This window comes from Vigna angularis, chromosome 3 (assembly GCF_016808095.1).
Source record: "Vigna angularis cultivar LongXiaoDou No.4 chromosome 3, ASM1680809v1, whole genome shotgun sequence".
Classification (NCBI taxonomy): Eukaryota; Viridiplantae; Streptophyta; class Magnoliopsida; order Fabales; family Fabaceae; genus Vigna; species Vigna angularis.
The window spans coordinates 19,043,375-19,067,841 of record NC_068972.1 but is presented as its reverse complement, the minus strand read 5'-3'; the positions used below and the strand labels follow the sequence as shown (position 1 = coordinate 19,067,841).

Sequence of the window (24,467 nt, the reverse complement as noted above, 5' to 3'; positions counted from 1 at the left end):
ATTGTATTGTTACAAAAAATCGAAATTAAGTAGTATTTTAACAATTTGAATTTATATTGTACATATTAATTAGTTAGAAAACAAAGTTTCATGTACTAATGTATTCTTCTATTGTAAGATTGATTTCAATTTCTTCTCGATGTTTTTAAAATGTTCAATTAAGCTTCTTTTTTATTTTATTTTAATGTGACATCTTCCATCAAATTATTCATAACCATGTTAATTGCATAAGTGAAATGGGTGCCGCGATAGTGGTGTAATCGTTATTATTAAGATAAATATTCATGATTGATTTTAAAATGAAAGAAAATATATTAATTTTAATTTTTAAAAATATTTTTGTTTGAAAATTATTTCATTTGGTCGGAAAATGAGAGTCATCATCGATATGGATTCGTAATAAAGTGAATGAAATTTTGGTTGCGATTACCTATAATATTTAATTTCTTAAATTATTCTTTAATTATATTTTTGATTTTTATATTTAAAAAAAATGATTTAAATCATCAGATGGTCCTTGTATTTGTAGGGGAATCTCAAGTGGATCTTCTTTTTTGAATTGTCAAAATTTGGTTCATATACTTGTAAAATTGAGTCAATTTTGCTCTTTCCGTTAAATTTTGACAAACAACATTAAACGGTGGTGACGTGGTGCACACTTAAGATATTGATGTAGCAGTGTTATATTACGTGGAATTTTTTTTAGATGAACAATTTAATAGGAAATGTTAGGAATTAAGAGTCTTCATCATCCTATCCCTCTTCATCTTTCCTTTCGAGCATTTCAACAAAACCTCCCTATACAAACTTGAAAAATTGAGCATAATCATCAAATCAAAGATGAAATAGTTTATACATAGGGAAATGAACTTAGGAATGGTTCGGTGAGTTGGTTGGAGCTCAGATCCATGTGAAGTAGGTTGGGGAGGGCCGAAAGGGAATAGGGGATGAAGCTGGAAGAAGGAGTTGGAAGTGAGGGAGAGGTTTGTGAGGAAAATTAGGTCTCTGATGGAGGAAGGGATTTCGCCAGCGAGGACGTTGGAGGAGAGGTTGAGAAGTTGGAGGGAGTCGAGCATGGTGATGGAGGGAGGATGTTGCCTTTGAGGCGACGAGGTCGAGGCGAGGAGGCGAGGAGGCAGTGAGGCGGCGAGGACTCTGTCAAAGGGTACCTATGACCTTGGGGTAGTTGGGAAAGTGGATGTTGGAGAAGAGGGAAAAGGCGTGGCGGTTGAGGGGGAGGTCGATGTAGAGGGTGTAGGCGGCGGGGTGGAGGTGGCGGTGGGGAAGGACGCGGGTGGAGAGGAGGGAAAGGGCAAGCAAGGGAGCTATGGCAAGAGCGATTTGATTTTCTTTGCTTGCTCAGTTAAAAGGTTTGATTTTTATTTGAGTTATTCTGTTAAAATCGCCAAACCAATTATAATCATGGCCATTTGAATTGTTTTTGCTCTGATTCATGAAAAAGTTAACGTAGGGTTGGATGCATCTTGTTTTGGAAAACAAATGTAGGGAGGGATACTACTTGGGCCATCAACGATTGCGAGGAATGAGAAATTCCTGAACACGATTTTCCCCAAGAAAAGCTTGACTGTGCTTGAAACATTGGCCAATCTGGGTCTTCTGTTCTTCTTGTTTCTAGTGTTTCTCTTGCCATCTCTGTAAAATCTGCAGATTGGTTCATCATCATTATGTTTTTGTCATAATACATTATCTAAGGTAGAAAACCTCTTTTCCTCTCGCCGTGCAGGTGCTGATGACGTCGAAATCCACCGTCGACGACCTTATAGAGACGTCGTTGCGACAGTACGTGAAGGAAAGATGAAGACGGTTTAGGATGATGAAGACTTTGAATCCGTAACACATTTCCAATTAAATTTTGTGTCATCACATAAACGGTTCATCTTAAAAAAATTCCACTTAATATAACACTGCTTCATCATCATTATCTTAAGTGTGCATCACGTCATCACCGTTTAACGTCGTCTGTCAAAACTTAATGGAGAGAGTAAAATTGACTCAATTTTACAAGTATATGGACCAAATTTTAACAGTTCAAAAAACAAGGACCCACTTGAAATTCTCCTACAAATACGAAAACAATATGAGAGTTTAAACCTTTTTTTTATAAAACATTATTTAAAAAGACCTATTTTTTATGATTTTCTCATTGATTTTTAAATTACAAATATTCTTTTTGAGGTTTTTTCATATATGTTTTACGAGATAGTCATCTATCATATTCTCATTAAAAATTTATCTTCAAACTTATATCACTTAAAAAAAATTTATCACTGTCCCCTGTTTAAAAAGAATTCGACCCAAATTCTAAAAGATCTTATGCACAACCACGAACACAAATCTAAAATAGAAATTCTATAAAATTGAATCGAAGAGGCTAACCTTTTATTGAAGTCTACCTCCAAGATTAAATATCCACCTGCAAATATCATAAAAAAAATTTAAATTAAAGATGAAAATATAAGATCCCTGGGATGCACAATGCGAATAAAAAATTTAAAATTTTTAAAACATAATATCATTACGAAAATTTAAATTCAATAAATTTTTACAACTAGCAAAAAAAAATAAACCATAATTCCAATTATACAAAATAAAACTCAATAAAATATTAAAATGATGAATTAATCAGGTTTAAAATAATTATCTTAAGATTTATATAAATAATATTTTTTATTTGTTATATTAAATTTTATTATTTTAAAAGATAAATGATAAATATAATAAAAAGTAATTAACAAATCACTATATCACAAATAATATTAAATCAGGGTTTTTGTAATGTTTCATGCTCAACATTAATATACATGGTGGTAATAAATCAATTGTACGATGAGAATTTTTATTAATTTTTTCACATGATTGTTGGTTGAGCATATATATTATCATTTTAATACGTAATGAATATTTTTTTGTGTGAAACCTAGTTTCAGTATCACACATACTCTACATGTGATTTTCGTATTAAATTTGAAGTGGTACTTTAATAATCTATACCTAATCAAATATATTACGTATCATCAAAATATACCTATAAATATTCATAAATAACGCCAATAATACACCTGATACTATGGAAGTTTTATTTTATCCATATTTTTGACACACTAACTCATATATTTCTTGTATATGATTGGTATTGTCCATTTGCTATGTTTCTAAAATATATTGATCTTGGTATATTAAAAAATAATTTAATATATTTTATAATATTAAAATCAATATATCATTATATTTTAAAAGCACAACATTGAAACAATATCAAAACTCCTATAGAGAATTGAAATTTAAAATTTCAACTTCAAATATTGGATTACAAATAATTTATTTTTTTAAAAAAAGTCTAATCGTCTCTACTTAAAGATTAGAACAAAACTACGATTTGAAGAAAACAAGAAAAACCTTTTGTTAATATTACTATATTTATCAGTATTATTGTTTGGACAATATCACTTAGATATTGAAATATTGTGCAAATGTACAACGCAAAATGATTATTACGAAAATTGATACCGCGAAAGTAAAATTTCTTCATATATAAGATTTAAACATTTTTTGTTTTTATGCATGATAGAGTGAATCATGATAAACATCAATACCAGGTTAAGGCTTGAAGCTTCATATCATGGCATGAAAATCCAAACTCAGCACTTAGCTAAAGATAAACATTAATATCAGGCTAAGAATTGAGACTTAAAGCTCCATATCATGGCATGAAATACTTAGTGTTTATACACCTCATCCACCCAACCCACAATTTGAGCTAGAGAAGCTTCTTTGGTAAGCATCTATGACATTATTCCCTGATGACCCCCAATGAAAATTGAAAAGTAAACTAGGTGTAGTACAGCATAACAACTGAACCAAATGTTGTACAATTCCTGTTGATTGGAGGATTATAATGAATCAGGATTTAATGCAGATCAAAATGAACAGCAAGGACATGAAACAAGTATAGAAGGATATTCGCCGATCAATTATGGTCTTGCGTAGGAGGAATTTCTGGTTTTCGCTTGACATCTAGGATGTTTCAACTTCCATTCCAATGGATCCTTATCAAAAGGAACTGAATATCTTAGGCAATGAACTAATCTAAATCTGGCAATGGGGTTTTCCAATAGTTCCATGAGTTGTAGTCCTCCTGTGGTTTTTCAGAAGTCAAAAGTTAATTTTATTAGTAGTAAAGTTTAGATTCTATTCAACTAACGGGAGTAGGAGCTGATTTGTTACCTGCTCGACCAAAGAAGTTGGTGGAAACATGTCATTCACAAGGGTGTGTAATGATGTATATGACTTTGCACCAATTCGGTGACTAATAGCTACCTCACCCTGTTATTTTCATAGGCATTTTAGTTGGTTAACAAGAACTAAAGTCAATATGATCGTTACAAAATATGAGTCCAGCATACACACCTTGGGGTTAATAATAAATATTTTGCCCTTCGGGATGCCAATCTTTCTGTAACTCAGCTCATCTGTATCTCTATTTCCAAATCCGGCGTAGAATGGGTTATAGTCAGAAGGGAAAAGCTTTTTGATATCCTGTGAAACAATAGTTTTAGATCATATATATTACATTGTTCATAAGAACATGTCTTCCAATAACATTTCACGTTAAACATCATAGTGACATGGTTTCGTGTTCTGGCATTTACCTCTAAACAAGCAATCTTGAATTCATGCGGTGCCCTTCGTATCACTTCCATCAGTAAACATGCAACATAACGTCAGACACAAAAATCCACCTCCAAGGATAAAAGGGACAAGTCATAATAAACATATAATGAATAGCAGGTTGTCAATAGTTCTCACAAATGCTAAAGCAAAGGAGATTGGGTATGTTTAAGAATTATGTCATTCATCAATAGATAAGTCAGAGCTCAAGGTATATGCAGTCACTTCAGTTTATCCGAGTTCATGAATCTTAAAACAACTCAGAAAAAAGTTCAATTTCAGAATTTCATGCTCCAGATCCTATGTCCTATTTTTGCAATTATAACAGATAGTATGCTCCCTTTTTTGGGTGGCAAAAGAACTATGAGCTTGTTTGTGGTAAAATTGAGTAAACTTGATTTTGAAAAGCTGAATATAATTGGAATGTGTACAGATTATCTCAATAAAGATTTTATATAAAAATGTATGTCAGCAAGATGAGTTAATTTTGGGTGCTTCTGATAGACAACAAGATACAAATAGGACTTTAAAAGTGTATTATAGGAAGAGAAGTAAAAGTAGGAATTAAACCTATTTTATTCTTTGACCTATCAGTTAGGTTTTCTGTAATAGTTAGTTCGTTTAGTTGCAAGCATTGATAGGTTCAAGGGGAAGGTTTATACTAGAAGGAATAAAAATTGACAGACAATTATAAATGTCTGAGGGGTAGTTTTGTTGTCTCATACTTTTATAAAGTCTGCATGGATAATTTTTTAGCAGTTTTTTATCTTGTTTTTGGAAGTTCTGTCAATCTAGAGAAGTGGAGAGTCTGGTTGTCTCGAATAACCAGAAGTTATATGTTTGTTTCAGTTTCTCCATTTGGAGGAAAACGACTATTATTCTCGTATTCTTGTTCGTGGACGATCTTCTTCAACTCATCCCATCTTGCCTTCATTCTTGTGTTGACCATAACCTTCAATATGCCCCCACTTCACCATGAATGAGGCTCTGATACCAAATGATAGGTATTACAGACCTATACAAAACAACCTTAAGACTGTATATTTTTATTCCAACAATACACTAAGTTTTCTCCAAACGGAGAAACTGAAACAAACATACAACTTCTGGTTATTCGAGAGAACCAGACTCTCCACTTCCCTAGATTTACAAAACTTCCAAAAACAAAATAAAAAACTGCTAAAAAACTGCCAATGCAGACTTTTATCTGAGACAACAAAACTACCCCTCAGAGAGTTATAATTGTCTGTCAGTTTTTATTCCTTCTAGTATAAACCTTCCCCTTGAACCTATCAATCTCCTTCCTTAAATTAGGCCTCTGTTAGAAAGGAAAGGAGGATTTTTCTTAGTAACAAACTGGACAATTTTCAGTGTGAAAGGAGTAGACTCCTTTGTGTACGAGTTTTTCTTCTATCCAGTAAACTCAGGGACGAATAACGCCCTTTACTTTCTGTGATTACAGAAAACCTAACAGTTTCCAAAAAAACACTAAAATTACATGAAATTCAGAGTTCGTAAAGATAGAATTATCAAACAAAAAGCACAAGTTGTCGAAAATGAAATATTAATTACATAGCTAACAACCAAACTGCATAAACAAAATTAGAGCATCCATCACAGCTAATCTCTGGTTAGAAATGTCCCCACCTTCTCGGTAAAGTGAGGGAAATAATCCATCAGGTGAGATAACAACAGGTCCATTTGGTAATGTTTTTCCATCCTGCACACACGCAATGTTTATGCAGCTTAATTATTATTACAGTGACCATGTCTTCGTCAAGAAATTTCAGGACAAAAACAAACAAATATAATAATAAAAAGGGAGTATAATATGGAAATATTTACTGATTCTTTCGTCTCCCTAACATACAGAGACATGAAGAGGTGTAAGAAAATGATAACATAATTGCCAAAAAAGGGATCAGCCCTCTTGATATGAGACAGGTCAGAGATGCATCTTTCTGGTTCAGACCAGATACATGTTAGGAATCTGGGTTAGAAGCCTAACACGCTCACTCTCTAATCACACTCCAAGAATCACACACAAGAATGAATAAAGAAACGTATGATATTCACAGCAAAAGAACCAATAATAAAATCCAAAATCCGGGAGCTTAACCTCCCTCACCAGGTTCAAAACCGGTCTATACAATGCAAGTAGTAACTCCTTAACTGAAACTACAAAATAGGTCTCTTATATAGACACTTTTCCCGCCCCATTTTACTACTCAGCAGTAAGGTACTCTTCCTTATTTTTCTACTCTCTCTCTCCTTTCATATACTTTCCAAGTCCTAACATTACTCCCCGCTGCGGAACAACCTTGTCCTCAAGGTTGAAACCGGGAAGCTTGATCTCATGGCTCCTCTTCATTCTCATGTTATCATATAAAGGAACCCCACTGGCTACTGCCTTCCAATTTAGGTCTGGCGGCTTGGGTGGTGGCAATTCCTCCTCCAAGGACTTCCATTCTTCCTGCCTTCTATTAGCTTCCAGCATTATGGTCACCTCTTTAGCCAATGTTGGATCCCCTTGGATCACCACCTCTTTTTCTCCCTGCCTGAAGGCCATGGTGAGGTTCCCCCAGTTGGTCGTTACTTCCCCCAATTTCGTTAGCCATTCCACCCCTAATATCGCCTCTACTCCGCCTAGTTCGAAAAGATAAAACTGTTCTTCAACCTCAACCTTCCCCATTTTCAGTATTACCCCCTTGCATAGCCCCTGGGTCCTCCACTTCTGTCCATCCCCCAGGCTTACATGATACGGCCTGGTTGCCTCTACCTCCAAACCCAGCTCCTCGACCACCCCTTGCGATATGAACTTTTGGCTTGCGCCACTGTCGATCAATACGAGCACGATTCTCCCCTTTATCTCTCCTTGCAACTTCATCTTCCTGGGCTGTGTTAATCCTCCTGCAGAGAACGAGGAAAGTTCCATCTGCCTCTGGTCCATGTCCGCGTCAGTCTCTTCCATATCCTCCTCTTCATCCTCGCCCAATATCACCACTCGCAAGCTTCGTCTCTTCAAGAACTCCGGGTAGGGTAAGTTTCTGACGCCCCTCCCCTTGTTGTCCCTACCCCCGGTCATCCCGGTCCTATCCGGCGTCCTGCCCTGGGGTCCTTCCCTCTTGACTGACCCGAGGGGCACCATAGCATGTCGGGAAGAAGGGGGGGACATACTGGACGTAACCACTCCCTTGGGGGCGGCTGTGCCGCCCTGCCTTTCGATCGATACACAGTTGAGTAGGCCGATCACGAACGCTACAGGTGTGGGAGCGATCCTGGTCAGGGAAGGCTAAGACGGCGCCTCGCATATGGGTAGCAAGAGGGCGCTTATGCCCCAACGGTGGGGCCTTATGGGGAAGGGCCCAGCCCAGCACACCCCCCACTTCAAGCACACCTCTGTATCAACTGAATCACTCTAAGAGTCTAGTCGGTGGAACCGGTGAACCACGCGAGCTGGTTAGATGCGTGGGGCAGAGGGCTCGTAGTACCCCCTTTTATTTTATTGATCCAGCCTTTTCTTCGCTTCGGTAGTGAATTACCTACAAAAGAGGCAGGCCTGCATGCCCTATTTGATTGAGACTACTAAGGCAGCATATTTGAGTTGACTAAGGGGACTCTTTCATTAAGGGAAGGGAAGAAGGGGCCTAAGCACGGCAGATGTCGTACACTTGAGTGGCAAAGGAAAGGGACCCACACTGCTTCGATTTGGTTCGACTCTCGCCACCGCACCTCCTCCGCCTACACTCCGCCCCCAAGCTGATGGATTTTTATTTCCGTTCCAGCCCCCATCCTTATTTCCCTTGCGAGCTTCCTCCACGTCCCTGGCGATTCGCATGGCGGCCATCAGTGCTTGGGGATCTTGTATTCAAACTTGATTTCATATTTCCTCCTGCAAGCCGGCGAGGAAATACCCTAGTAATTGTTCCTCCGGCAACCCCTTCATCTGCCTCGCCAGAACCTCGAATTCTTGGACGAACTCATCCACTGTCCCCATTTGTTTAGTCGCTGCTAATCGCTCAAAGACCGACCCTCTGTTTCGAACCCCAAACCTCATTACCAGAGCATCCTTCAACCCTTCCCAAGATTGGTTCCTGGCCTTCGTTCTCCAAGCCCGGATCTAGTATCCTGCACTCCCTTTCATACTAATGTATGCTAATCGCACTTTCTCTTCCTCCGAGACGCCTTGCACTTCGAAAATTTTTTCCGCGCGATTGATCCAATTTAGTGGATCAAAACCCTCGAAAAGGGGCAATTCTACCCATTTTCACCACCCGCCGTGACTTTCGCAGCGCTCTCCGTCTCTCTCTCCCTCCACGTTGTCCCGATGATCCCTCCGAATGCCATTGACTGACCCCCGGCTCCCGTCGGAGTTCTCCTCTATCTGTTTGGTTCGCGCACCCATGATCCTCATCAGTTCTTGGATATCTTTGCGCATCGCTATAGAATCTTGACGATTCGCTGCTGATTCCGCCTTGAAGTCGTCCACAGCCATCTCAATATGTTCCAATCGTCCCTCCACCACGTTCATTCTTCCTTCAATTCAGTTCTCCAGAGCATGTAACTTCCCGTCCATCTTGTTCTCCCTCCGATTTGGATCCGGCAGGTCGGACCACTTTGTTAGGAATCTGGGTTAGAAGCCTAACACGCTCACTCTCTAATCACACTCCAAGAATCACACCCAAGAATCACACAGAAGAATGACTAAAGAAACGTATGATATTCACAGCAAAAGAACCAAGAATACAATCTAGAATCCAGAATCGGACCACTTTGTTAGGAATCTAGGTTAGAAGCCTAACACGCTCACTCTCTAATCACACTCCAAGAATCACACCCAAGAATCACACAGAAGAATGAGTAAAGAAACGTATGATATTCACAGCAAAAGAACCAAGAATACAATCTAGAATCCGGGAGCTTAACCTCCCTCACCAGGTTCAAAACCGGTCTATACAATGCAAGTAGTAACTCCCTAACTGAAACTACAAAATAGGTCTCTTATATAGACACTTTTCCCGCCCCATTTTACTACTCAGCAGTAAGGTACTCTTCCTTATTTTCTACTCTCTCTCTCCTTTCATATACTTTCCAAGTCCTAACAATACATGATCCATGTTATTTAATATTTTGTGTTCGACAGGGTGAAAGAGCGATAATCACAAGAAGTGTAAACATTCTGCTTTACCACAGATAAGATTTTACTGCTATCTTCTTTTTCTAATGCAAATTCCTTCAAAAATACATTTTTTAGCACCTCCCGCCACATCATTTTTAAATCCCATGGTACCTTAATGCCACTTTTTTCTGTGGCAACCTTGAAATGGTATCTTAATCGAGTAGCCAAATATGCAGCTAAGTAATGTCAAGTGGATATTAAACCAAGACTGATACTCCTCCACAAAAACTAAAAACTAATTAGTTAATGCAACATAATCTTAACGTTGAAAAAACAAATCATATGTTGATACAAATACTTAAAAAGCACAGGAAAACTTTAAATACCTGTTTCAGGTTGAACAAGAAATTTCTAGTTAGATATGCCTGGACAATGGCACGGGCACTCAGAAAAAGTAGCTGGTATCCATTTTCCTAACATAAAATACAGATAAAGTATTTAGAAATTAATCTCCTAGATATATAAATTGACAAGACAATAGGCTTCACCATAACACCATGCTTGCTAGACTGCATTTTACATTAGACAGATCGCAAAGTTATGTTGATAACCATTAAATTTGTTTACATTTTCATTCCAATGGAAACAAAGGCAAGCAGAAATCTGGGGCAATTAGGATAAACATATCAAAAAGCACTCGTAGAATAAAAAAGTACAAAAGTAAAATGAAACAAACTTTTCCCATAAATGAAAATTAACTTACACACCTCTACTTTTAGAGGAGTTAGATGAAAGAGTTGTTCAAAAATTGAGATGGATAAGTTGATTTTAAATTGTATAAGTTTTATTCAATTTATTTTATTTACTTCTCCTATAACGTAAGGAATCCTAGTCCTAAATTGCATAATCATAATTATAATAATACTAATAATAAAGGAAGGGTTAATCCAAGAGTAAGTCCAGGACACTTACCCAGTTTAATAATTTTCGTAGAAATAAAACTAAAAAATCCAATCACAGAATCATGTGGTATTATGTTAATGATCCTTGATACAAAATTTAGATAAACTAAACATTTGTAGCTATGTAATCATAAGTTATTAGTAAAAATATATATAAAATGCAAAGTGAAACAGTAAAAGAAAGTAAACGATGTATGGTAAACTTTAAAGTACACAGGAAAAAAAATGTGTTGATAACACTAGCACCAATTACATTCTCAGTTTCTCTATTTGTAAAAATTAATCTATTTAAAATAAAGAAACAAAATATGCAGAAAAAAAATAGAAAGATTCTAAAGATATTTTATCTTAATCAATATGGAGACCCTAAAGATACTTTTAACCCAATATAAAGCGCTATTTACAACAGGTAATGAAAGTAGACTGTCACACTAGTCACCACCTTCCTATGGACTACGTTTGTTGATTGAACAAAAAATGCTTGACCAGGCCTCAGCCTCATTTACGGAGCAATATCAAGTCCTGGCTAAAAGGAGGAAGGTTTAGTTCCTTTTATTAATCCCATAAATTTATGAGCGCATATATATTTACATTTACATAAGATCTATAAAACAAACATAACCAAAGAGAGTGAACTTTAAATTACTGCAGATGCAATGAGAATATCTAGGCAACAGTTCAATTCATCCTTAAAATAGAATACCCAAGAGGTAAATAGAAGTTACCTAGGCCTAGCAACTGAATTTTGTTTTCTGTCTCTAATAAGAGTCCCTCATCAGTTGTACAAACTCAAGCCAAATTTAGGAATAACGTACACATCTATGTTAAGAGACACAAACGAAATAACTAGCAAAAAGATTTTGAAATTTAATTACACATTCCACTGTACAATAATCTTATTACATAAATATCCTATGAAGACCTGTTTCCATTTACCTCTTTCAATTTTTGCCATGACAATCCTACCAAAATTTAAGTGAACATATGTTAGATCTGTACAAATAAAAAAAAAATATACATACCTTAATGGCACAGAAAAGCCTGGCCACTCCAGATTGCGTCCAATCTTTGCCAACTAAAGGCATGAACTGCCCCAAAACATCAGACCTAAAAGGAAAGAAAATATAAGCCTTTTTTTATTGTGGTTCTGAAATCATAGTGTAACTGACTTATATTCCCTCTGTATTCAGACATGTTTGTCTAATCGTAAGAGGAAATGCAATCGTGTTTAACATCATTTTGTCATGAACGAACATTATAGCCCTGGGGTGTACATGATTTTGTACATAAAACGAAAACCAAATTCAACATAAAACAGAGTATATAGATTGGATTTTAAATCAAACAACTATATTTTTTAAAAACTAGTTTGGTTTTTGACCAAACCAGATTCAAATTATTTAACCAGTTTATGAACAAAACTGGGTTTTAATTCCAAAACAGTTTTTAAAACCAAAACTTATTTTTAAAATGGTCCAAAACTGATTTAGAATTAGTTTTATTTATAATCAGTTTTTAAAACCAGATAACCAAACCATTAGTAAAGAATTGAACAAGTTAGGCTTAAATACTATGCGTATTGTCCGAAATTTTCAAGAGTGGTTAGGTTTAATTTAACTTTTTTTTGCACAGCCCTAATCTATCATTACAAAGACAAGTTGGGTATGGGTAACAAAATATTTTGAATGTTGTGCAATCTGTAAGGCCTCCTATGAAGAAGCAGTACCAAAGGAGAAATAGAGTTAGGTCCAATTATTGAACAGTCACCACAGTTAATGAGGCTTTGTAAAAAGTGTAACTAACCAGCTACCCATTCAGATTTTATCTTCTCCTTAAAGTCATTGTCCCAGATAAGGGATTCATCAATAAGCATAATTTTTTTCTCTCTCTATCTACCCTTTTTGCATATGATGCAGTTTCTATAACTACCATCACAGGGAGACAATCTAAAAATGTAAAGAAACGAAGTCCATTCTCTACAAGGTTTAGTCAAAGGATCAGCAACATAATTTTACATAGTATGTGCACAAGCTAATGACAGATGCTTCAGACTAAAAGTCCTTTAATGCACCATAAGCTTGTAGAAAGCCTGAATCCAAGACGAGGAACAACTACAAATATGAAATTTCACACTTCAAAGCAGATCCTGCGCCCCTCTTCTCCGTTGCCTTTCACTTTGTAACAGTCTAATTAGCATCAACAATTACCAAAGTTTGCATTATGGACAACACGGATTTCATCTACATCTAATTTAATCCAAACAGAAGTTGTAAAGAAAAATAACAATATTGAAGTAGAGTCTATGTCAGGTCAAGTTAAAACAATACTTGTAGCCTAAAAAGAATTATTAGCAGCCTTACTTGGTAATAGTTCCATCAACGTCTGAAATAACAATTCTTGCATTCCACTTCCATAAATAGATATGAGCATCAACCTGTAATGCAATTAAAACTTCTCTCTTAAACAAAAAATGTCAATAAATGAATGTTTAGAAGTTAGTGAATAAATGTCAACCTGTTGTGTACCGAGAACCCTTGTAGAGAAACTGAATGTTACCAAATTTTGACCATCTTTGAGGTTTAAGGATGCTATCTGATCATTAGTGGGAACATTTGTTCTTAGAAATTGCTTTCCAGGAGATCCCTGGGTACTGGATGTTGGAGTTTGGTCTGCAAAAGATCCAGACTCAGAATCAAGAAACACCTCCTCATTTGATGTATTGCTATTAGTATGGTCAAATGTTTTGACCTTTCGGAAAGGAATAGGCCACAGTCTCCATCTGCGCCCAGCCGAAGATGATCCTAGATCATTATCCCTAGACTTCAATGCTTGATCCTGTTCCACAGGAACCGTATCTTTGGGCTCAACAGGCAAATCTAAACCATAAACAGCCATTCCAAGGACAAGAGGAGAAGCCTTTTCCCACGTCATGTACCTCTCTTTAAACTTGATAATAAGATTTGGATTTTTAATTATTGAAGGAGCAGAACTTGTGAAGTCAACTGAAGATATGCGATGTGCTTCAAACACTTCAGCAGCAGCTACTGAACCCATCCCCAGCTTAAGTTCATGACCACAAAGTGAAATCTCAAATCCTTCAAATTAATAGTTAAATAAAAATAAATAAACAGTGCATTAATATTAAATAAATAATTGAAGAATCCAAGTGCAAGCCATTTGCAGCACTGGTCTTACCCAAACCCAAGTGGCTTTGATCCCCTTTATTTGAAGTTTCTGTTTGAGGTTCGACTACCTCACATGTAACCCTGACATCTTTGAGTGAAGGGGCTTGTTGACTCTCATCTCCCGTATTATTTGTCACTGACTTGACAACATGTTCATTATTCTGTTCTGTTTCGGTAGTAACTGAACGATAGCCAGGATCCATTTCAATTTCTCCAGATGCATTTTTCTCAACCTCTTGAATTTCCAATTCTGATTTTGGATATCCATAACCATTAGAAGAAATACAACAACCAGGAGGTGATAACTCATTGCCGCTTTTAGGTTGCACAATCCTCCCTTGTTCATCTTCATTAACTACAAAACAACTTCCATTAGATTGATCTGCTGAATTTTGAATCCCCAATGGAGAACCTGTATCTTGTAAATCGGCAGCATTTCCAGCCTGCTGACCAAAATGTTGCAGCTCCAAACAGCTTTTGAAAACATTCTCCCTATTGATACCAGATGCAGCCACTTCTGAATCAGTTTTCACCTCCGGATTTTTAATCTCTAAGTTTTCCTGTGTCTGACTAATATGTGCCTCCTCTCTTTGACAAACTTCGTGTAAGTGCTTAAAAGTATTATCGTCACCATTAATGTTACAACATCTAGGATGGACATTAGTTGTTTGAGCATCTAGCTGACTAATATAATCAGTAGCCCAAGCATTTTCACCAATCTCTCCATTGCCTTCACATAAGTCAGTCTCTTCACCTGGTCCCAGGTGAAATTGAGGAGTTTTTAAGTGCACATTCTCCTCAGTTTGCTCTGTTTCTGAGATAGGGGCCATTAATATATGACCATCAACACTCACCAAGACCATCTCTGGATGTGCACCCTGTGACTCTGCAAAATTGTCTCCCTCTAGGCTCCCGAATGAATTAGAGTCGTATTCTGACAACTCAACTGAATCTTCTAAAGAAGATCGATCATCTGGGAATTCGTAAAATCTTCTATCAACATCAGATTCTGACCTTTGAATTTGAGGCGCATGCACAACTAAGGAATCGCACTGTTCTTTCAACTTCAGAACCCCAGAATCCGAGATGCTATGATCAAGTCTATGAACATTACCAAAATAGCCATTCTTTTTGTCAATGGAATCTTGAACAACCTCAATTGAATCGATCACTTTATCATCATCCACCTCCTTCAAGAAATAAGCCTCCCCTGAGTTGTCAAGACACATATGAAAATTGGCCTCAACACCATTAACATTTATCTTAACATACTTTTCCGCACCTTTGAGAACACCCTGAAATTTACCAAACCGAACATACCAAGGCGTACTCCGAAATGTCCCATCTTGTTGCTGAACAACAATCACATCAACAGCTCCACCAAAGGGGTGAAAAGGGGTTGCAACTGAGTACACACCTTGAGATATCAAGCTTCCAACTTTTCCTACCACATTCATATTTTTTCTCTTTCTCAGAGAGAGAGAGAGTGGTCAAAAAACAAAACAGACCTCAGAATGTAACCCCAACGTCTTACATAAATCCTTCCCCCTACTCTTGTCTCTTCCCACTGATTAGCATTACGGTTCCTGATCAACAACACCACTGCATGCAAACATAAATAAAATTTATTTAAAAAATAACAAATTAAAAAAAAAAAACACCATGACTAATTTAATGCACAAAAAAAAGGACTTTTCCCACCCATGAAGAGAATAATGAAGGGGTGACTTAAAATCCATAGTTGGAAACAGAATAATCAATATAAAAGAGGGTGGTACTTACAGATTCAGAAAAAGAAAATAAAAAATCAGTGGACTCAAAAACTGATGGCGATTCAAGTTTTTCTCCCCTTCTGTTTTATTTCTATCTAATGATGCTGTGAATCCTCCACCTCCTTGTCCTAGGTCGTTGTGAACGTTTTCATGGAGGGTTCAAAGTTTGAACTTGTGGAGGATTTGGAATCCAGAAAGAAATATCCCGGTTTCAGAAACAACCGTTCTCACTCCACACCTTAAATAGTTACTCCCAACACGAAAATCCTCAATTACTCCATTTTCGCAGCCATATTACCAGAATTACCTTCTAGGATAATGCATAAAAAACGAATCCTGCGCGGGGGGTTTTCGTCATTTTCGTTCGTTTTTGTGATTCAGCATGGACGAATCACAACACCGAACACCCTCCATGGTTTGTTTAACATAGGTTTCACTCTTGATTTAAAAAATTTATTTTGGGTATTTTTTATATTTTCATTTAATTATTTATTTGAACTTGAATATGATTCCATCAACATTTAACCAAATAATATAAGATTTATTTAATGATAAGCAAGTGAATGAAAGAATTTAAAATATAAAATTAGAATTAAGAACTACTTATGAAATATATTTTAAAATAATTAACATTAAAAACATATTTCCATGTTGCAAATATATATTTATCAAATATAAAGTAAAAATAAAGTACAATCGAATCAAAATATAGTTTGAAGTTTTATTCTTAATATATAAGCTTATTAAATTTAGTTTAAAATCACGTTGTACTCGTGGGTGTTTTGATAGATATTTCCATAAGGGAAACAAAAGCAGAATATACATTCATTTTTTCTTTATGAACAAAAGTACATGCATCTTAACTTTTAAATAAGCTAAACGAAAAAGATTTTACGTTAAAATCAAATATACATGATTAATATATCCAAGGCACCAAATATATCAACTTATCTAAGGTTCATTTAATATTATTTATCTAGAGTGATTAAATAATATTTTAAAAGATATTCATTAGTTTAATTATTATATATTAATAAAAATATAATTAAATTTCGATAGTTTAATTATGTTATAATATTTTTTAATATCATATATTAATTAGGTAAAATATAATATTATTGTTATTATTACGTTAATATAACACATAAATAATAAGTTATTATATTTATTGATATTATTTGATATTTTTTTATATTTTCTATCTAACATAATTTATAAGATTCATAAATCCTATAAATACATATAATATTTCATCAAAAAATACACATTTTTTATTATATTCATATATCATAAAACTTTCTTATTAACTTAAGTATTAGAGTGGTAGATCTTCAACTCTTGACAACGAGAGATTTGATTCCAACCATCAGGAGCATTTAAGTTACCACTTAGATCGTTTCACCTATACAAAAGTTTACACTCTAGATCTTAATAAGAATATTTGACAACCACAATAATAAGAAAATTATTTTTTTATCTTGTCCAAATTTAAGAGATAATAAGCTCGAGTGAAAAGTCATTCTAGAAATTTTTGAGAGATGTTAATAATAACACATAAGTTCAAATGAAAAGTCATTTAAAAATTATTTCAAAGACGTTAAGAATAATGCATAAGGTCAATAAAAAAAACAGTTTCTTTTTAAAGGTGGCTAAAGTGGTGGATCTCTCCTCTGTCATCAAAATCTCGTTCTTATTAAAACTTCAATTTTTTTGACAAAAAGACAAACATGTCTTTTGAGAGTCTAATACTCCAACTCAAAGATAAAGAAACTCACAATGATGATAACTTACAAATTGGTCTTAATCATGATGTTCACCAAATCCCTGATGTTTGAGCGTTGTTAGATTTATAAATGATCAACCTTATACATATAAGGTATGAGAAGAAACTCAATTGAAAGAAGATGAAGTACGAGTAATCTTGATCCAAACATTCCAAAAGGAGTCTAAAATCCAAACATTTGGGAACTGCCTACTCACTCTGGCAACCACAACGCCGAAAATAAATCTTGATCTCTAAAGCGTTCAAGACAACATTCATGGTCAAAGACGACCACTCACAGCTCAGTCAAACAATCAATCCTCCTGCAAAGTCATATAATCAATCCTCCTTCAAAGTCAAAGACGACCACATACCGAGAAATGTTATTCCCTCTCCGACCAAGACATAACTTTACTTGTTCAAATAACAATAGAGGTGAAGTAGAGTCATGAACAACACATCCCTTTATGATAAACATATTCATTTTGTAAGGTCGTTATTATGAGTAGTTCCTACAAAAGATTAGACTAATGACGTATACAAATACTTGAATTCCCAATGTAGATGCTACATAGTTGGTTTTCATCATTCAAAGACTACGAGTATAATAGGAACATCCGTCAACAAAAGGATCACCCTAAAATGATCATCTCATGGCTATTAAGAACGAATCAAATCAAACAATTCTATTTCTTATTCTTAATGTTTTCGATCTTGGTTTCATAGGAACAAGTCATAGAGATTGAGAAAACTAATCAAACTTATAAGTTTGTGGGACTTACGTACTCAACCCAACAAATACACTAAATAGCATGGTCCAATAACACTCATTTAATATTATTGATCGAAAGTGGTTAAATAATATTCTAAGATATATTTGATGGTAAAACTATCATATATTAACATAATATAATATGTAACTAAATCTCAATAATTTGATTACATTATAATATCTTTTAATACCATACATCAATAATCCTAAAACTCTTTTATTCAATTGAATCAACCATTAGAAGCATTAAGTAACCACTTGTATTTTGCCACTTATACAAAAATTCATGCTTCGGATTCCACTAAGAACACATGATAATTTTGTTACATAAAAATAATTTATTTTATGTATTTTTCTAGTATGAAAAGGTTAATCTATAGAAGAGTCTTAAAACTCTCTTCTTTTATATCTTCTCAGTTATTTTTCATTTATTCAAACAAAAGTAGATGAATTTATTTTAATTCTTACGGCACTCATCATCATTATAATAATGCTAAGTAGTTAAACTCACATTGGATTTAAATATTCATAAATATATGAAATTAATTCAAGTTAAAATATTAAATATCAACATAATATTAAGAATTTAAGTATGAATTAAAAGTTTTTACACTGAATAAAATAATAAAATCGATGATATATAAAAGAATAATATTTATTTTAACACAAAATATTTTTATCAAAATATAGATTTGAAATAAATTAAAATATATACTAACTTATCTTTAAACAATCTATAATATCTTCATATCTAGACAAATTAATGCAATTTATAAACATCCATGACTTAACCATCATCACATTAAATTATAAGTAGTCAAGGTTTATTCTCAATTTTCTCTTTCACAGTATTCCTTATTTATAACTTGCTTAGTAATTTTATGAATTTTTAAATATCCACGCGTTGACCACGTGCTTTAGGTAAAAAAAAAACAGATAAGAAAAAGGTTGGAATTATAATTTAATTATCGTGTGCCCGTGTTCTATGTTTCTCAATACACAAATATCAATGTTCCCGTTGAGAATAAATAAATTTTGAATGATAATTGGGGACCATAAATTCAGTAAAAATTTACGGTATTATTTCTTCATAAACCAACTGTTTTTATATATATGTTGGAGGTGATTTTTAAATGTAAAAATAACAAATAATTTATAAAGTTATACTTTCTTTTTTTATAAAATGGCTGAATTGTATTTTCAAAACAAAATTTTATTTATTTATTTAAATAAATGCATTTATCAGAAAAACTATTGTTTAGAAAATTATTGTGTCTTAACTTAAGTCTCCAAATTAAAGTGATGAATTATAACACGACTTCAATAATAACGTTACTTTAAAAAATTATAACTATCAAGTGGTGTTTTAAATATGATTTAGAAATATAATTCACCCATTTGGATTTTTTATTTTATTTAAAGATGATTCTTAAAGAAAAAACTTAAATAGTCATTTATTTATTGCTAATAGAAACTTTAGCACATAAATTATTATTTTTTAATTATAGTAATTTAAATTAATTTTAATAAAACCTTAGGATAAATTATTTGAAGGTTGAGGTTTTATATTTAAGTAATCAAATAATTAATAATCACAATAATAAAGTAAACTGAAAGCGTTGACAATGTTCTAGCCAAAGGCTTATAATTGTTTGATGTTTGAAGTCTGAGGTTGCATGTTCTTTTATTTAGGATTGAATTGTTTAATCAGTATAAGAATGAGATTCAACGATACGAAAAAAAAAATTAGACTATACAAAATATTTATATGCTAAATATAAATTTCTAGATTATGATCCACTGTTTAGTGCATATAGTTTGTATCGTTTTGATAGCAATAATATTTGTTATCATAAAAACTAATTAAAGTTATTCATCTAATAGGGTTTGTTTTGTCTAATTCTAACAAAAAGGACATCATCTACCGCTTTTGGACTCAGGCTTTGCACATGCAGTAGTTGGTTCTAAGTAAAATAATGTCTTGGTTGATACTCTTGTAATTTCATGATTGATTTGGAGTCTTTATGCAATAAACATATTTTTTATTTCATTAAACAGAGCATATTTTTCTTTCTTCTTTTTAAAGTCTAATTATTCATAGGATGATTTTAATTTTATTTCTTTAGTTAGAATTGTTAACCTTTTATTTAAGTGATTAAGTTGTACTTCATAGGCATCCATTTGAACTTATGAAGTATATTTTGCATTGCATTCATATACTCTAGAACGAATGTAGTGTACTAGTTTCACATTTTCATTATTTTGACCAAGTAAGAAACTAAGATAAATTGATTAATGTCGAATTAGTTAATTCAATTTAAAACATTTATTTGCTTAACTAGAAAGCTAAAAGAAAATTGTAGAATTTTAAATACATTCGGTCAAAAAAGAATCTTAATTGTAATTGTTTGAACAATTAAGAGTTTGATGGTCTTCATCCTAATGCCTAGAAGACATGCGTGTAGAATGGAATTTCAATGGATGAATGTTGATGCAAAAACTTAGAAATGGCGAGGTATGGTTCAACGAGTGTTTTTTCTAGAAGAGGTAAAACCAATTTCTGTGGAAGGAAGCTTAGAATAATCTAGAAGAAGAAGACTAATATAAAGAGAGTACTTAAGTCAAGTGAATAACATAATTTCAACAATATTTCATTACTAAACTAAAGTTGAATTTACAAGATGTGAGGATCCTTTTTATAGGCCACCTCTCGTCCTAGCCATAACTTGGTATAATATCAATAACAATATTAACAATATATTAATGACATTACATATACATCATATATCACATATATGTTCCATGTGTTTTAAAATTTACAAAATATACATTCTCAAATATGCATTTCAGAACATATTTCTGGACAAAAATATCTTTCAAAATATATAATATAATTTTGAAATACACGTTCTAGAATGTATGGATTTGGACATACTTTCTTGTATGCACATTCTGGAATGCAATCCAAAAACTACATTATTAAAAATGCATTCTAAAACGTATTTCCAAATCTTGATATATATTACAAAATGTAATTTTCGAAATTATATTCTAAAGTGTAGATTTTGAAAAATATTTCTAAATCCATAATGTCCATTCCAACTAGGGATGACAACGGGTCGGGTCGGGCACGGGTAGTGCCTACCCGTAACCCGACCCGCCAGATAAAATTGTACCCGCTACCCGACCCGCTACTCGTCGGATACCCGTTTAAAAAATATCCGCGGGTATTTTAAAATCCGCGGATACCCGCAAAAAATAAAAAAGAAATATTTAATACATATTTAAAATAAAATTTAAATAAAATTACAAAAAATATATATATATATATATATATATATATATATATATATAATATAATATAATATAATATAAATTAAAATTTAATTTTAATTAAATTTAACCTAATAAAATATAATTTTATTTTATTTTTAATTAATTTAATTAAAAAATATATAAATTATTTTTTTTTAATTTTTCGCGGGTAGCGGGTACTCGCGGGACGAGTAGTATACTACCCGTACCCAACCCGTTTAGAAGCGGGTATTAAAATACCCACTACCCGTTACCCGCGGATAGTAAATATCCGCGGATAGTTATTACCGCTACGAATTTTACCCGCGGATACCCGTGTCATCCCTAATTCCAACATTCCAAAAACTTGCATGATCAAATTTCGAACCAGCCATACCAGAACCACCACCCTATCCCAAATCGAAAAACAAATCACCAACGAACACGAAAATAAGATGTGAAAGACGGAGTTGTACCTTAAAAGAAAAAGAAAAAGACCTTAAAAGAGGTATAAATAGTAATAAATTTGGGTCAGTGAACAAGTTGGGCTATAATAGCCCAATGTAAAAATTGCCACTTTTTGGGAATATCCAAATTGGTTGGTCTATTCGGATTGAGTGAGGACTCATTTCTCACGACGTCGTTTGCAAACGCGACATTGTTTGTCCACATTGCAATCATCGACACTGCGACCGTATTTGCCTTCAACCATACGCCAAAAACCCAAAGGAAGACTCGTTTACTTCGATCTTCAGGTCATCTTCTTTCCCTAATTTCCCATTTACAATTTCCAGCGCTCAAAACCTAACCGGTCAAAAATGGGGAAAACTACCTTAGCGACCGCCGTCGCCGCCTTCCTGCTCCTCCTTCTGGTGCCCCCTTCCACGGCGGAGATAAAAACCCTCACCATAACCTCCGACACCCGCCCCATGATCCTCTTGGAAAAATTCGGGTTCACGCACACTGGCCACGTGTCGATCGCGGTCTCCTCTGTGTCCGTTGTGGCGTCGTCGGGGTCGCAACCGGACCCTTCCCGGTTAGGGTTCTTCCTCCTGAGCGAAGAGTCTCTTCTCCAAGTCCTAATCGAGATCCAGCAAAACCCCAGGTTCTGCGTCCTGGACTCGCGCTACATCAAGGGCCTCCTCACCTTCCGGGAACTTTCTCCCCCACCCGCCGCCTCTGTCAACCGCATCTTCCCCGTTACAATCGCCAATGAATACAGTCTCTTCTTTGCCAATTGCGCGCCGGAAACCTCCGTCTCCATGGCGGTCCACACGGAGCTCTACAACCTCGACCCCGACAACTCCCGGGACTACCTCTCCGCCGGCCAGACCCAGCTTCCCTCCCTTTTCTTCCTATTCTCCGTTGCCTACTTCGCCTTCCTCGCCCTCTGGCTCTACCTCTGCCACTCCAACCGCCGCTCCCTTCACCGGATCCACCTCCTCATGGGTGCCCTTCTCCTCATGAAGGCCCTCAACCTGCTCTGCGCCGCCGAGGACAAGCACTACGTCAAAATCACCGGCACACCCCACGGCTGGGACGTCCTCTTCTACATCTTCCAGTTCATTCGCGTCGTCCTCCTTTTCACCGTCATCGTCCTCGTCGGCACTGGCTGGTCCTTCCTCAAACCCTTCCTCCAGGAGCGCGAGAAAAAGGTCCTTATGATCGTCATCCCCCTCCAGCTCCTCGCGAACGTCGCCTCCGTAGTCATCGGTGAAACCGGCCCCTTCATCAAGGACTGGGTTACTTGGAACCAGGTCTTCTTGCTCGTCGACATCGTCTGCTGCTGCGCCATAATCTTCCCTATTGTCTGGTCCATTAGGTCTCTCAGGGAAACTTCCAAAACCGACGGAAAAGCCGCCAGGAACCTGGCCAAGTTAACCCTCTTCAGACAATTCTACATCGTTGTCATTGGCTACTTGTACTTCACGCGCATTGTTGTCTTTGCACTTAAAACCATTGCGGCGTACAAGTACCAGTGGGTGAGCAATCTCGCCGAGGAGACTGCTAGCCTCGCCTTTTATGTGGTCATGTTCTACATGTTTAGGCCTGTGGAGAGGAATGAATACTTTGTCCTCGATGAGGAGGAAGAAGAGGCCGCGGAGATTGCCCTCAGGGACGAAGAATTTGAGCTTTGAAACAAATTCACTGACTACATTTGAGGTTCTTAATCACTTTGTTCCTACTTGATAGTTGCTACATCTACTGTTAGAGATGTGTCGATACTTGAATACTGTGTCAGTATGTTAAGTTTTTGTGTTTATGTTTGCAATTAATGTGCGGAATAGAAGAGAAGGAAGAGTGTGATCATGTTCCATGCCATTTTCACTTTAGGAACCGTACTGTACACGCTTAGTTACTTTTCTCTCAAATGCCATTTTTACTGTTCTCAATCTCAAATTTTCTTGCTGTTCTCTATTTTTTTTCAGGGTTGTCATTTAATTAGTGCTAGCAATTGCTTCTTGATTTATGTTATATGGGATGGCTTGCAGTTTTCTTTATGTGTGTGTTCCTTCTATTATAAAAGGCATTCCTGTCATAATTTGTATTACTGATTGATTTTTAGATTTAATTCACAAGGGCTTTGATGTTTTTTTATCAGTGCAACATGGTTGCATGCGTGGATGACTTAGGAGAAAATTGACATATTGAGCAAGTGAAGGATGCAATTGAGCAGAGTAATACCTGGCTCCGCATTTTTTTTTCAGAGTACCTTGAAGCAAAGCAAGACTTGATTGATGGGCAAGTGGGGATTTTGTGGTTTAACTATACTGCGTAACTAGTTACGTATTAAATGTATGTATGATTTTTTATTCGCCCTTGGTATTTACTTGTTCTATTTTGTGAAAGATGTGCTAGAAATGCTGTTGTGTTTACTGTTTGATATATAAACTGTGCAGACTCATATAAAA

General features: G+C 35.1%; 2 protein-coding genes and 1 long non-coding RNA gene across 3 annotated transcripts; 2 read left to right on the top strand and 1 right to left on the bottom strand.

Moving 5' to 3' along the window:
* The first annotated feature begins 719 nt into the window (after positions 1–719).
* On the top strand, positions 720–1,700 carry LOC128196007 (uncharacterized). Its single transcript, XR_008248041.1, has 2 exons — positions 720–1,370; positions 1,463–1,700. It is a non-coding gene; the product is annotated as an uncharacterized LOC128196007 (long non-coding RNA).
* A 1,946-nt stretch (positions 1,701–3,646) lies between these two features.
* LOC108326128 (phosphatidate phosphatase PAH1) lies at positions 3,647–16,136 on the bottom strand. The gene is made up of 11 exons (XM_017559413.2): positions 15,738–16,136; positions 13,966–15,557; positions 13,285–13,865; positions 13,131–13,204; positions 11,793–11,877; positions 10,195–10,281; positions 6,337–6,409; positions 4,671–4,714; positions 4,429–4,557; positions 4,246–4,344; positions 3,647–4,156 (listed from the first exon to the last, which is right to left on the bottom strand). The coding sequence occupies exons 2-11, from the start codon at positions 15,410–15,412 to the stop codon at positions 4,103–4,105; spliced, it is 2,673 nt and encodes an 890-aa protein (XP_017414902.1). The 5' UTR covers positions 15,413–15,557; positions 15,738–16,136; the 3' UTR covers positions 3,647–4,102.
* Positions 16,137–22,171: 6,035 nt separating this feature from the next.
* LOC108326472 (protein CANDIDATE G-PROTEIN COUPLED RECEPTOR 7) lies at positions 22,172–24,467 on the top strand. Its single transcript, XM_017559998.2, has 2 exons — positions 22,172–23,718; positions 24,158–24,467. Exon 1 carries the CDS (start codon positions 22,374–22,376, stop codon positions 23,691–23,693), a length of 1,320 nt encoding a protein of 439 aa, XP_017415487.1. The 5' UTR covers positions 22,172–22,373; the 3' UTR covers positions 23,694–23,718; positions 24,158–24,467.

What these genes read in the sequence shown, in the direction of transcription:
- LOC108326472 (XM_017559998.2), top strand. Translation starts at nt 22,374, where the DNA reads ATGGGGAAAACTACCTTAGCGACCGCCGTCGCCGCCTTCCTGCTCCTC.
- LOC108326128 (XM_017559413.2), bottom strand. Translation starts at nt 15,412, where the DNA reads ATGAATGTGGTAGGAAAAGTTGGAAGCTTGATATCTCAAGGTGTGTAC. An exon ending in TCAAAGCCACTTGGGTTTGG is followed by an intron (nt 13,866 to 13,965) that starts GTAAGACCAGTG and finishes ATTAATTTGAAG; the next exon opens with GATTTGAGATTTCACTTTGT. An exon ending in GTTGATGGAACTATTACCAA is followed by an intron (nt 11,878 to 13,130) that starts GTAAGGCTGCTA and finishes CTTTCCTTTTAG; the next exon opens with GTCTGATGTTTTGGGGCAGT.